This window comes from Helianthus annuus, chromosome 16 (genome assembly GCF_002127325.2).
Source record: "Helianthus annuus cultivar XRQ/B chromosome 16, HanXRQr2.0-SUNRISE, whole genome shotgun sequence".
NCBI classification, from domain to species: domain Eukaryota; kingdom Viridiplantae; phylum Streptophyta; class Magnoliopsida; order Asterales; family Asteraceae; genus Helianthus; species Helianthus annuus.
In genome coordinates this window covers 166,663,742-166,675,188 of record NC_035448.2, presented here as the reverse complement: position 1 = coordinate 166,675,188, position 11,447 = coordinate 166,663,742, and the positions used below count along the sequence as shown (strand labels likewise).

Below are 11,447 nucleotides of genomic sequence, written 5' to 3'. Positions count from 1 at the left end.
TGAGGCATCAGTTACAATACAAGGAGACATCATATTTCCATTCACCTCATTAAATCATCAAACAATTCATGCAATAAAGCTATCATACAAACTGTAATGCAAAGGCTACACACTCAACTAAGCTATTAAAGCACCCAAAGATGACGACATAAAAAATATACGATAACCATAAATTACCATACAGATAGACGTATAAAGCAACTGCACACAAAACATGTATATGCCGATTAAAAACCGAAAAAAAAAAAAAAAACTAAGTAAACTAACTTGTACAGACATGATATTAACTCTACTAGTATAACATAAAGAACAAATTTATGAGCTACAAAGATAAAAACATTTTTTTCATCAACTCCATTAAATCGCCTAAATATTTTTTTTTTTTTTTTTTTTGGGGGGGGGGGGGGGGATACAATACAAGCTAGAAATGATCTCAGATCATGATACAAATCAAATTTTCACATGATTCAAACATACCATTGTTACGGTTTGTGAAGCTTGAAGCCAAATACTCTTGGAACGTAGCTCTGAGCAGCTTTTTGTGGCTTCAGATGTCCATAAGTCATCAGGAACAAGTGAGGGAATGTAGTTCCAAAATAAGCACCATCTATATCTATGAAAAAGTCAAAGAAAAATAAACTTATACTCTGCAAAATAAACACTTATAACTACTGATACAAATAATAATTAAATAAAAGGATACTGCCTTGATATTTGGATCGCGGGTAGTAGATATCTTCACATTTTGGACAGTATATTTTCACGGTACTTGATCTTGGTATGTCTGATTGACCAACAGGGAGACAGGGTTGACCACAGCAGTAGACTCTCGGGCACCTTCCAAAATCATAATTTTTGTACTTCTCCAACTATAAGATTTATAATATGAATTTTTAACTTATTTTTATCATAAAATGGGAAAAAGGTAACGGAAATGAGGGATTTAGAAGTGTACCATTGCAGACATTCCTCGGGTGGTTAATATGTAACGGACATGAATCAGACCATACAACATCTCAGCTGCTGATTCCACCAGTTCATTCTGTTCTTCAGTGAACATATCTCCTGCTTATGCCACATAAGTTAATTTTTAATTATTAATCATTTCTCCTCTCACAAAAACACTATTCCTTTTTCTTTCCTTTTTAACCCTTTTACTTTTTAACTTCTAGACTTTTAACCCAATAGTTTTCATCTTTTACACAACCCCCATAGTTTTCATCTTTTACATACTTGTCACAAACAATTTCTGTTTTAACCCCAACACTTTTCCACTTTCAACTTTGGTCCCCTATACTTTACATCTTTTACAAATTTGTCGTTTTACGATTCGTTCTAGATTTTGCGAGTTAACACGCTGCAACGCGCGCGTGTGGTTCAACGTTTTTGCGTCTATTTTTTTATGGTTTAACAGCTCCCTCGAAACTCGCGGGCCCTAAGCCGACTTAGTTATTCTTTTCTATGTTTTACTTTTTCAGTCTAATTTTTATGAGTTAACACGCCGTACGTGCGTGCGTGATTCATCATTTTTTAGTTTGCTTTTTTTCGGCTTAACGGTCCCGCTGCAAAGCACGGGTCATAGATATTAGTTTTTAATTATTAATCAACATTTTAAACGATTTTAGCTGTGACTTTTATAGAAGTTACTTAAATTACAGACAACGATGATGCATCATTAACCAACACAATGCCTATAGGAAATAAAATAGATCATGGCATACAATCTAGCTTCTCATGCATGACAACATCTAAACTAAAGCACATATATCGTATATATTGCAACAACTTGCATAACCTCATTAATTATCAGGATATCTTTAAGCCCTTGTGTAGTGGGGCGCCATCTCACCTCATAAAGCCCCATAAGGCCCTTGAACACCATTACGGGGGGCTTTATGAGGGCGCTATAAATGAAAATGGAGGGAGGGCGCGAGTTTTTTCACGGCGTTTTGATTGTTTGCATTTTCCACTTTGGTCCCTCATTTTACACTTTGGTCCCTGCATTTTACACTTTGGTCCTTGCATTTTACACTTTGGTTTATGATGAGGTAGGGGCTTTATGACTACGGGCTCTAGTGACATAACGCCCCATAAAGCCCCTGTGTGACGTGGCACGACACGTGTCGCATAACGCCCACAAAAGGGCTTTATGACTACACATGGCCTAACAAACAACATAAGCATAGTACAATCTAGCATCTTCTTGTTTTTAATAAATGTCAGCCGAAAAAAACAACAATCTAGCATCTCATGCATAACTTCATGCTTTAAGCAAAAACTAGCAACTCAAATTACCATATTGCAATAAGGGCATTGGCTCAGCATCATATTATAATATGCAAGGTTACTAAGACACCACACCATACATGTCCGTAATCGATATCTCTATAATTGTAACCGAAATATAGAAGTTGGCAAAAAAAAATACTAAGAAAACTCAGAACTGAAAAAACTACTCAAAATCCCTACCAATTGTAAATAGAGACCGTTAACCTTGTAACCGACCTTCAAATTTCTTAAAGTTTCGATGATGATAATATTCTCTTTTGTGCAAAATAGACGCTTGAAAAAATTTTCATGGGACGGGTATTGGTAAAACCATGTCCCATACCCGGCCCTATACCCGTCAAGCATGTGTGGAGAATGCAAAAGAGAATATTATCATTATTAAAACTTCAAGAAATCAAAGAAAAAGCTAATAACTAAATAAAATTTTCATAGATTGAGACCTTAGCAGCTAAAATTGTTAACACATCATCGATGGAAGATATGAATAGGCATTGTTAATGCTAAGCTATATCTTTAACATTGCAAAAGTCTATACTAGCATATTGCTAAGAAGATTTACTTCGTTACAAATTATGGATGACTTATGATGAACAAACATACACATGACAGCATGTTGATTGTCATTCAACTATTGGTTACTGTATTTTTCTCAATTCAAACTTAGTTTGTTAAAAAAATATCCGTTTGGATTCCCATATACAATTCTTACCAACTAAAATTTGATGAATTAGTAGATTATTCTATTACCAAAAACAAAAGAGTAAATTACAAAACTCGTCCTTTATGTATGTATGTTATTGCAAATCATGTCCTTTGTCTTCAATAATTACGTTAATCATACCTAATGTTTACATATCTTAACATGTTATATCCTTTACCCCAAACCCAGTTAATTTTCTCAGTTAATTGTAATCATATAGGACCCACGTGAGGGCATTAGTGTCTTTTAACCTACACATATGCTTCCCCCATTTAAAACCCTAAAACCACCTGAAGAAGAAGACGAACAATGGCGAGAACCAAACTGATGATGTGTCAACTGCTTAAGTTCATGGTTAATCTTCCTAATGGAACTACATTGTTTCAGAAAGCGTTTTTCCTGGTGGTTCAATTGGTTCGGTGGCTCTTCCAGCTGCGTATGCGGAGGAGGTCATGTGGGAAACCGTCACAGGTACATGTAAGGTTGCTAAGAAATGTGTTGGTATAGTGGCAGATAAGTATAAAGCTAAGAGTTTGAGAAATTTGGAACTTCGAAATCATTGGATGGTTAATTTATCTTGTCAGCTGCAGGGTGATTGGAATTTGATCAAGGATTTTAGCAAAGGGCTTCCTCTTTTCAAGATTGTTATTGATAATTGCTTGAAAATTGCTAGTTTATTTAATAACAGATCTTAGCCTAGGAGTATCTGGAACAAGTTTCGATCACAAGAGTCGAGATTTTTGGTTTCTTTTGGAGCTCCACCCCTTTTATATTGTGACAATTTACAAATTCTTCCTTCTGTTACCGCAATGTTGGACGGTTTATTGAATTGTGGTCGGGTTTTACATTCAGTTGTCACGGACGATTCTTACAAACTTGTGGTTATGGAAGATTCTAGAGCCGCAGAAGTTGCAGAAATGATTCAAAACATGGTTGAGGAAATCGAGGCAGAGAGACCGTTAGTCGGTTAGTGTCTTCCGCTTTGGGAAGATTTGAGAGCGAAAATGACGGACTGGTGTGCGAAATTCAGCATTCCTGAGGGGGTTCTTCCCATTTCTTGAAGCAGTTATCATCAGTTTGAAGCTTGGTCGCTAATAATAACAACTCACTATCTGCTGGTGTGCCTGAACTGCGTTTAGCAGGGTGTTTGGTTCTTGGCATTGTTCTTCTTCTTCAGGTGGCTCTTTAGGTGGCTTTGGGGTTTTAAATGGGGGAAACATATTTGTAGGTTAAAAGACATTAGTGCCCTCATGTGGGCCTGATAGGAATCATAATCAGGGTTATAGTTAATCGTTATTTGTCTATTCTAGTAGGGGGTTAAGTGCAACTTATAATTCTATAAATAAGGATCAAGAGTCATTTAGGAGGGAGGGAGAGATATTAGTCAGTTAGTTGGGCTCTGTTACAGAGAGAGGGCGTAGCCCTGGGAACTCTTCGGAGTTTGTTATCGAGTCTGTAAGATCCGATTGGATCATCTTCTTCATATCAATTTCAATTCCAATCTATATTAATCATTAATCAGAATCGGATCTCTATCATTGGTCCGACCTGCCTCACCTCTGCTCTCCACCAAATTCTAGTTTCTGCTTCTCCGATCTGTTACAGATCTGTGACCTACTTCTCGATTTCTACTTTCCGATCTCACTTCGATTCCAATATCAATTTCCAGTCCATTTCAATTTCCAATTCTCAATCCGTATAGATGGCTTTGGAAGAAATGGATTTACCTCGTTTCACTGGTTTTGCACCTGCTCATTGGATCTGTCAAGCTGAACGGTTTTTTCTCCATTATGACATCGGTGATGAAAGCGCGCGCTTCTCCTATGTCATGGCTGCCTTTGATGATGAACCATTTTATTGGTTCAATTCCTGGTTCAGAAGTGATTTCCTCACCTGGTCTGATTTCGTTGCTGCTATGCTTGTTCAGTTTTACGATGGTGACTTCGTGGATCCTGGACCTCCGAATTCTGTGAAGACTGTCGCTGGGTCGCTTGGTTCGGGAGGCAATTTCGGTGAGGTACCTGCCCAATCTCGTCCCAAATCTGTTTCCGATTGGGATTTTGGTCCCAAATCTGCTTGCGATGGAGATTTGTCTGGTGGTATTCCGTCTCTGGTAGCTCAATTGGAGGCAATAGTAGCCAGATCTGAAGAACGCTGGAGTAAGCATGAACAATTGATGTCGACTAGACCTCCAGATTCACGTTTCTCAGAATTTAGGGAAAATAGGGTTATGACGGTAGATTCACAAGGAAAATTGGGCTCAGGAACAGTGGTGGGCCACGGTTTAAACAGAAAACCGGTTTTGGGCCGGGTCTCTCCAGATCTGGGCCTGTTTGGGGGCAAAGCTTATCCTGTAGCTCCATTACTATCTTCACCTCTGTCTTCTGCCCCTGTTTTCACCATACACGACGAGATTTCCGACATTACATCTGTTCCTCCATCTCCAACGTCACTTTCAAGTGATAATCGCCACTTCTATGAGGTTTCGAAGTTAATTTCTACTGCAGTGGATTGTAAGGCCCCGCTTCCTAATAGTTCGACTACTGTGCAAGCTCCGATTAACATTGCGGACTGTTCGGGCCTCCAAATTCTGGTTGAAACTGCTCTCAAATTGGCTGATATTCTTTCGTCGGTTCGGGTTTTCACTCCATTTGATCGGGGGAAGCAATCTTCTGCAGTGACTTTGTTTGGTTTCGTAGCCGACTCCTCCGTTCACTCACAGCTATTGCAACTACTTCTTAAATCCTTTCTTCCTGTTATGGGTTCCTGTTCGACAAATTTCATTGGCGGTATTCATGTGCCTTCAAGTCATTCTTGGGTGGTGCATGGGCAGTGTCGACCACCTGAGTCACTCTCGAGGAAACCTCCGCTTGGGTGTCGAGTCAGTTGTCGTTCCCAGTCTTGAGGGCAAGACTGTTTTGAAGGGGGGAGTAATGATAGGAATCATAATCAGGGTTATAGTTAATCGTTATTTGTCTATTCTAGTAGGGGGTTAAGTGCAACTTATAATTCTATAAATAAGGATCAAGAGTCATTTAGGAGGGAGGGAGAGATATTAGTCAGTTAGTTGGGCTCTGTTACAGAGAGAGGGCGTAGCCCTGGGAACTCTTCGGAGTTTGTTATCGAGTCTGTAAGATCCGATTGGATCATCTTCTTCATATCAATTTCAATTCCAATCTATATTAATCATTAATCAGAATCGGATCTCTATCAGGGCCCCATATGATTACAATTAACTGAGAAAATTAACTGGATTTGGGGTAAAGGATATAACATGTTAAGATTTGTAAACATTAGGTATGATTAACGTAATTATTGAAGACAAAGGACATGATTTGCAATAACATACATACATAAAGGACGAGTTTTGTAATTTACTCAAAGAGTTAACAGCCAAAATGGTCCCTAAGGTTTGCTCACTTTTGCCACTTTAGTCCAAAATCCAAAATTTTTAAATCTGGGTCCCTAAGGTTTGCATTTTGTTGCCATTTTAGTCCAAATTTCAAAAACCCCCTTTTTTACTGTTGCAACCAGCATATTTTGCCCTTTTGCGCAGGGGGTATTTTGGTCATTTTTATGAGTTATTATAACAAACCCAGATCATCTCTCTCAAAGCAGATCAAGAACCCAGATCAACTCTCTCTTCTCTCTCTCTATAGCACCACCACCACCGCCACCTCCTCCCCCTTCTCACCACCGCCACCTCCACCATCAACACCCACCCCACTGCACCTCCTCTCTCTCTCTAAACACACCTGACTCTCTCTCTTCTCTCTCTCTATAGCTTTTACCCTCTCTTTCTCTCTCTAAACCTCGCCGGAGGCGATGATGATACAACAGCAACGATCAGAGGGTTTTGACTTGACATGAGGTACAACAGCAACGATCAGAGGCGATGATGATTTTTTCGTTGTCCGAGTGAATTGAGTGAAGCTTGAGACTTACCGTATCTTGGCGGGGTAATATCCAGCTGTTGAAGCAGCCGCGATGTTTGCAGCCATGGCGGTTGGTTCCTCTTTGTTTTGATTATTATTAACAGATCTGAGCCTCTTCTAATTCTTCTTTTTCATATTTTCGTTTTTTATTTTTATCAAGGGTTTTGACTTGATATTTTCGTGAATGGAGGTAGAAGGGGTGTTGATGGGTGGGTGTTGATGATGGCGGTGGTGAGAAGGGGGAGGAGGTGGCGGTGGTGGTGGTGCTTGTGGCGGCAGAGAGGAGAGAGGGAGAGAGAGAGGTTAATTAGCGTTGTTGATTCGTTATGTTTGCAGGTGTTGATGTTCAGTTGTTTGAGAAGATGATGATGATTCAATTGTTTGATGATTTGCTTTGAGAGAGATGATCTGGGTTTGTAATTAGCTGTTTGTTATAATAACTCATAAAGAGGCGATGATGATTTTTTCGTTGTCTGAGTGAATCGAGTGAAGCTTGAGACTTACCGTATCTTGGCTGGGTAATATCCGGCTGTTGAAGTAGCCGCGATGTTTGCAGCCATGGCGGTTGGTTCCTCTTTGTTTTGATTATTATTAACAGATCTGAGCCTCTTCTAATTCTTCTTTTTCATATTTTCGTTTTTATTTTTATCAAGGGTTTTGACTTGATATTTTCGGGGTTAATTAGTGTTGTTGATTCGTCATAATTGCAGGTGCTGATGTTTAGTTGTTTGAGAAGATGATGATGATTCAGTTGTTTGATGATCTGCTTTGAGAGAGATGATCTGGGTTCTTGATCTGGGCTTGTTATAATAACTCATAAAAATGACCAAAATACCCCTGCACAAAAGGACAAAATAGGCTGGTTGCAACAGTCAAAAAGGGGCGGGGGGGAGGGGGGTGTTTTTGAAATTTGGACTAAAATGGCAACAAAATGCAAACCTCAGGGACCCAGATTTAAAAATTTTGGATTTTGGACTAAAGTGGCAAAAGTGAGCAAACATCAGGGACCATTTTGGCTATTAACTCTTACTCAAAACAAAATTTAAAAAAAAAAATTTGCAGGTATGGTTCAGGTAAACGAGTATGTATAGTCCGAGTAACCGGGCCGGGTATCCTATGTAGTTAATATCGCAATATATCACCGATATATCGGTTATCGGTCCCCTGATGAGATAGCGGTGCAAAACATTGGTCAGAATATCGGTACTGATATTATCGGCGATATTGACCAATGTATCACCGATTATCCCGATATCAATACCTTTCTTTTTAGTTCTACCATCCGTCCTTCTTCTTATTGTTGCTATTAGTGTTTTAAGTCTATTTAATTGTTAGTGTTAAATGTTGGTGTTTTAAGTCTTAATCAGTTCCTAGTTGCTACAATTGTTAGTGTTTTGCAAGTTGCAAAAGGTTAATTTGTTAATGGTAGGAGAGTATACTAAATTGTTAGTCTTAAATTGCTACATATATAAATTATGCATGACATTAAAATTACCAATATCCCACCACGATTACTAATATCTCGAATATCGGTCCTTGACCAATATCCAATTTTTACCGCATAATACCATACCAGTCACGTACCTACAAAAAAAAAAAAAAACTAATCTCACACCCGGTCCCATCCCGAATACCCATCCCATTGCTTATCCTAATCCTAAATGTTTCAAGTTTTGAGTTTGCCTGATAGGTTTGGTTTCATTTGCCATCCCTAGTCCCTACCTATATGAGAGCTTTCCAATTTTCCATATTTTTGCCAAGGTGTACCGGCAACAATTATTATGTTGCCAATTAATAATGTATTTATTAAACCTCACACGGTCAACTTAAGGGGTATGTCATAACTAGTCAACTTAAAGGGTATGTTTCCACTTACAATATGTTTTATGCTAAAATTTCGCCCAATAACGTTGATTCTGTAAAGCATAAGCATAACACCCTAGAGATATAAAAAATAGCTAAAACCCCCCAAAATTTAGTCTAATATCCAAAGATTCAGATATCAGATAGATATCTTACCATGAGAAGACTCTGCATCTAGGATCAGATCAAGGGCATAATCGAAATAAGGAACTTGACTGCTTAATCCACATAGATTAAAATCATCTTGAATGTAGTCATCATCAACTTCGCAGAAAAACTCATTTCCTCGCAAATTGCAAAACCATGAAATCCAAGACGTATCATCCTCCTCAGAACCACTAACATCAGACTCCTCACTGTCTGTTTCCGATTCCTCTGCAATAGAAACCAAAAAGTGAATCTACCATGTTCCATACACCACACAAAAAGTATAACTAAAAGAGACTGATGATAAGTTGATGTCATGAGAAAACATAACAAGCGTTCTAATCAAATCTACCAATAAATTATGTAAGTTGTAGTTACATCTCGACTTTACAAACTGCTAATACTTGTACCATAATGAGTCTTACTTATTATATACTCAAACATGTTAGGCTGCACGGTGTGGGCTTCGGCCTTGGATCGTCCCCCACCAGCGCCACACCTCCGCCCATTTCGCCCCCCCCCCCCAAGCGGTGTCATCCCCGTCTCCCTCCGGACGATTGTGACGGTCCTCCCCCTCTCTCACACACCTATACATACAACTTATATATATATATATATATATATATATTATTAGGCTCATCCCCCCATTTCCTTAGTTTCATCCCCTTTGCCCCATCCTCACACCCATCCTACGTGGCGCTTATGTGACGGATCGTCCTCCAAGGATGGGCCATCACCATACCGCATAGCCTTATGAGAAAGGTAATGCTAGAAACTGGACACGCACACACATACACCAAACAGAAAAAAAAACGGAACACTGATTTATAGAAATTTGGTCGACATGACCTACATGGCTACATCCATTTGTTGCAACTAGGGAATCGTTATTATTCAAGTACTCTAGAGAATTACAATGCCCAAGACTATATTCATAGACTTACAACTAGGGCGACAATCTTGATTAGCAAGAAAACTTAATTATGGAGGTAATTTTTCTAATCAAGGCACAAACGCACAAAACATATAATTGACAACCAGCACGTGTTTATCCCATTTGCTTTTGATACTTTTGGTTTTCTGGCACCAGAGGTTGTGGACCTACTTAGTCAAGTTCAAAGGGTCATGCATAGTAATGCTATGACCCCGAGATATATGGACATAGTTTTTAAAAGACTTAGTTTTGCTATTCAGAAAGGGGTAGCGGAGCAGCTTGTTGCCCGTTTACCAACTATCTCAATGTAAATTCATAATCCGACTTATCTAATGAATATTAAAGGTTGTTTCATCAAACAAGCTAGTGTCGGTATACGAACCACCTGTGACCAGACACTAATTCATGCAAAATGAACATTGATACAAGTTGTACAAAATATGCAGCACCAGTAATGAAGTAGACCTATTATTTTCAACAGTAATAACAAAATAACAATTAAAAGGCAGTAAACAACACAGTAGACATAATACACATACATACAGATAATAATAATAAAAGCAATTATATTATAAAGGTACTACATTTGAGAAAGAAAAGAAGCAATTATAAAGCGAAAACGAACCATCAGACTTGTTTTTATGACGATGATGATCCAGGTGATGAGATTTAGCTCCAGATGTTGAAGGCATAGACAATCTCTCTTTGTCCTTGTTACTATTGAAAACCCTAGGTGAGGATGTCTTCTCCAAATGTTCATTGATTCGTTTCCGATCGAAGGGTCCTCCCACCATCTCCGACGATCCACCTCGATGATCGCGGTACATATGATGTTTTGGTGTGTATGCGAAATAGATGGTTTTGGAAGAAGTTGTAGATCTGGTTTGAGATAACGGAATTGAATGAAGAAAAGTTGAGAATGAATAGGAGATGACGAATGAATTTGAAGATTGGAAAAATTAGGGCTTGTCAAAGGAAGAGAGAGTTTTCTCTCTCATCTTTCTTCGTTTCTTGATTTTTTAGAGGGAAATGTTTTTTTATTTATGTCTTATTTTCTATTTCTATTATTATATTGAATTAATTTTTTTAATAATAACTTCATAAAAGTAAGGTGTTGCAAGAATTAGACTGTTTGTTTTTTAACTTCTATCTACATGAGGGTTTTTTTGTGGTTAAGTAAAATGACAAAAATACCCTCATGTAGGGTCTATTTTGTCAGATTTAACCACAAAAATTAACTGAGTTAGGGCTAAAGGACATAACTTGCAAGGATTTGCAAACATTGAGTACGTTTTCTGTAATTATTAAAGATAAAGGTTACAGTTTGCAATAAGTGACATTATGATTTTTGTAATTTACTCTATTTATAATCCTACAACAAAATATTATTATAATTTTGAAATCTTGAGAATCTGAACTTTGTCAAAATGATGAAACAGGGCTAATTTGATTTTGAGACTCTCAATAGGACCAAAAATTGTATTGTACGACCAAATTCGAATAGCCCATGTTTGGCCCATGGCTAAAAGAGTAAGTCCAACCAAATTCTAATAGCCCATGTTTGGCCCATTTTGTATTT

At 38.2% G+C, this 11,447-nt stretch overlaps 1 protein-coding gene across 4 annotated transcripts; it reads right to left on the bottom strand.

The window, feature by feature from the left end:
- Window positions 1-258: 258 nt before the first annotated feature.
- Window positions 259-10,892, bottom strand: LOC110918682 (putative casein kinase II subunit beta-4). Of its 4 annotated transcripts, none has more exons than XM_022162959.2 (5): window positions 10,494-10,892; window positions 8,944-9,162; window positions 956-1,068; window positions 704-869; window positions 259-613 (listed from the first exon to the last, which is right to left on the bottom strand). In XM_022162959.2, the coding sequence occupies exons 1-5, from the start codon at window positions 10,693-10,695 to the stop codon at window positions 483-485; spliced, it is 831 nt and encodes a 276-aa protein (XP_022018651.1). In that variant the 5' UTR covers window positions 10,696-10,892; the 3' UTR covers window positions 259-482. The 4 variants fall into 4 exon arrangements, with proteins under 4 accessions (XP_022018651.1, XP_022018653.1, XP_022018652.1 ...); XM_022162961.2 differs by having other exon boundaries at window positions 707-869; XM_022162960.2 differs by having other exon boundaries at window positions 956-1,065.
- Window positions 10,893-11,447: the final 555 nt, after the last annotated feature.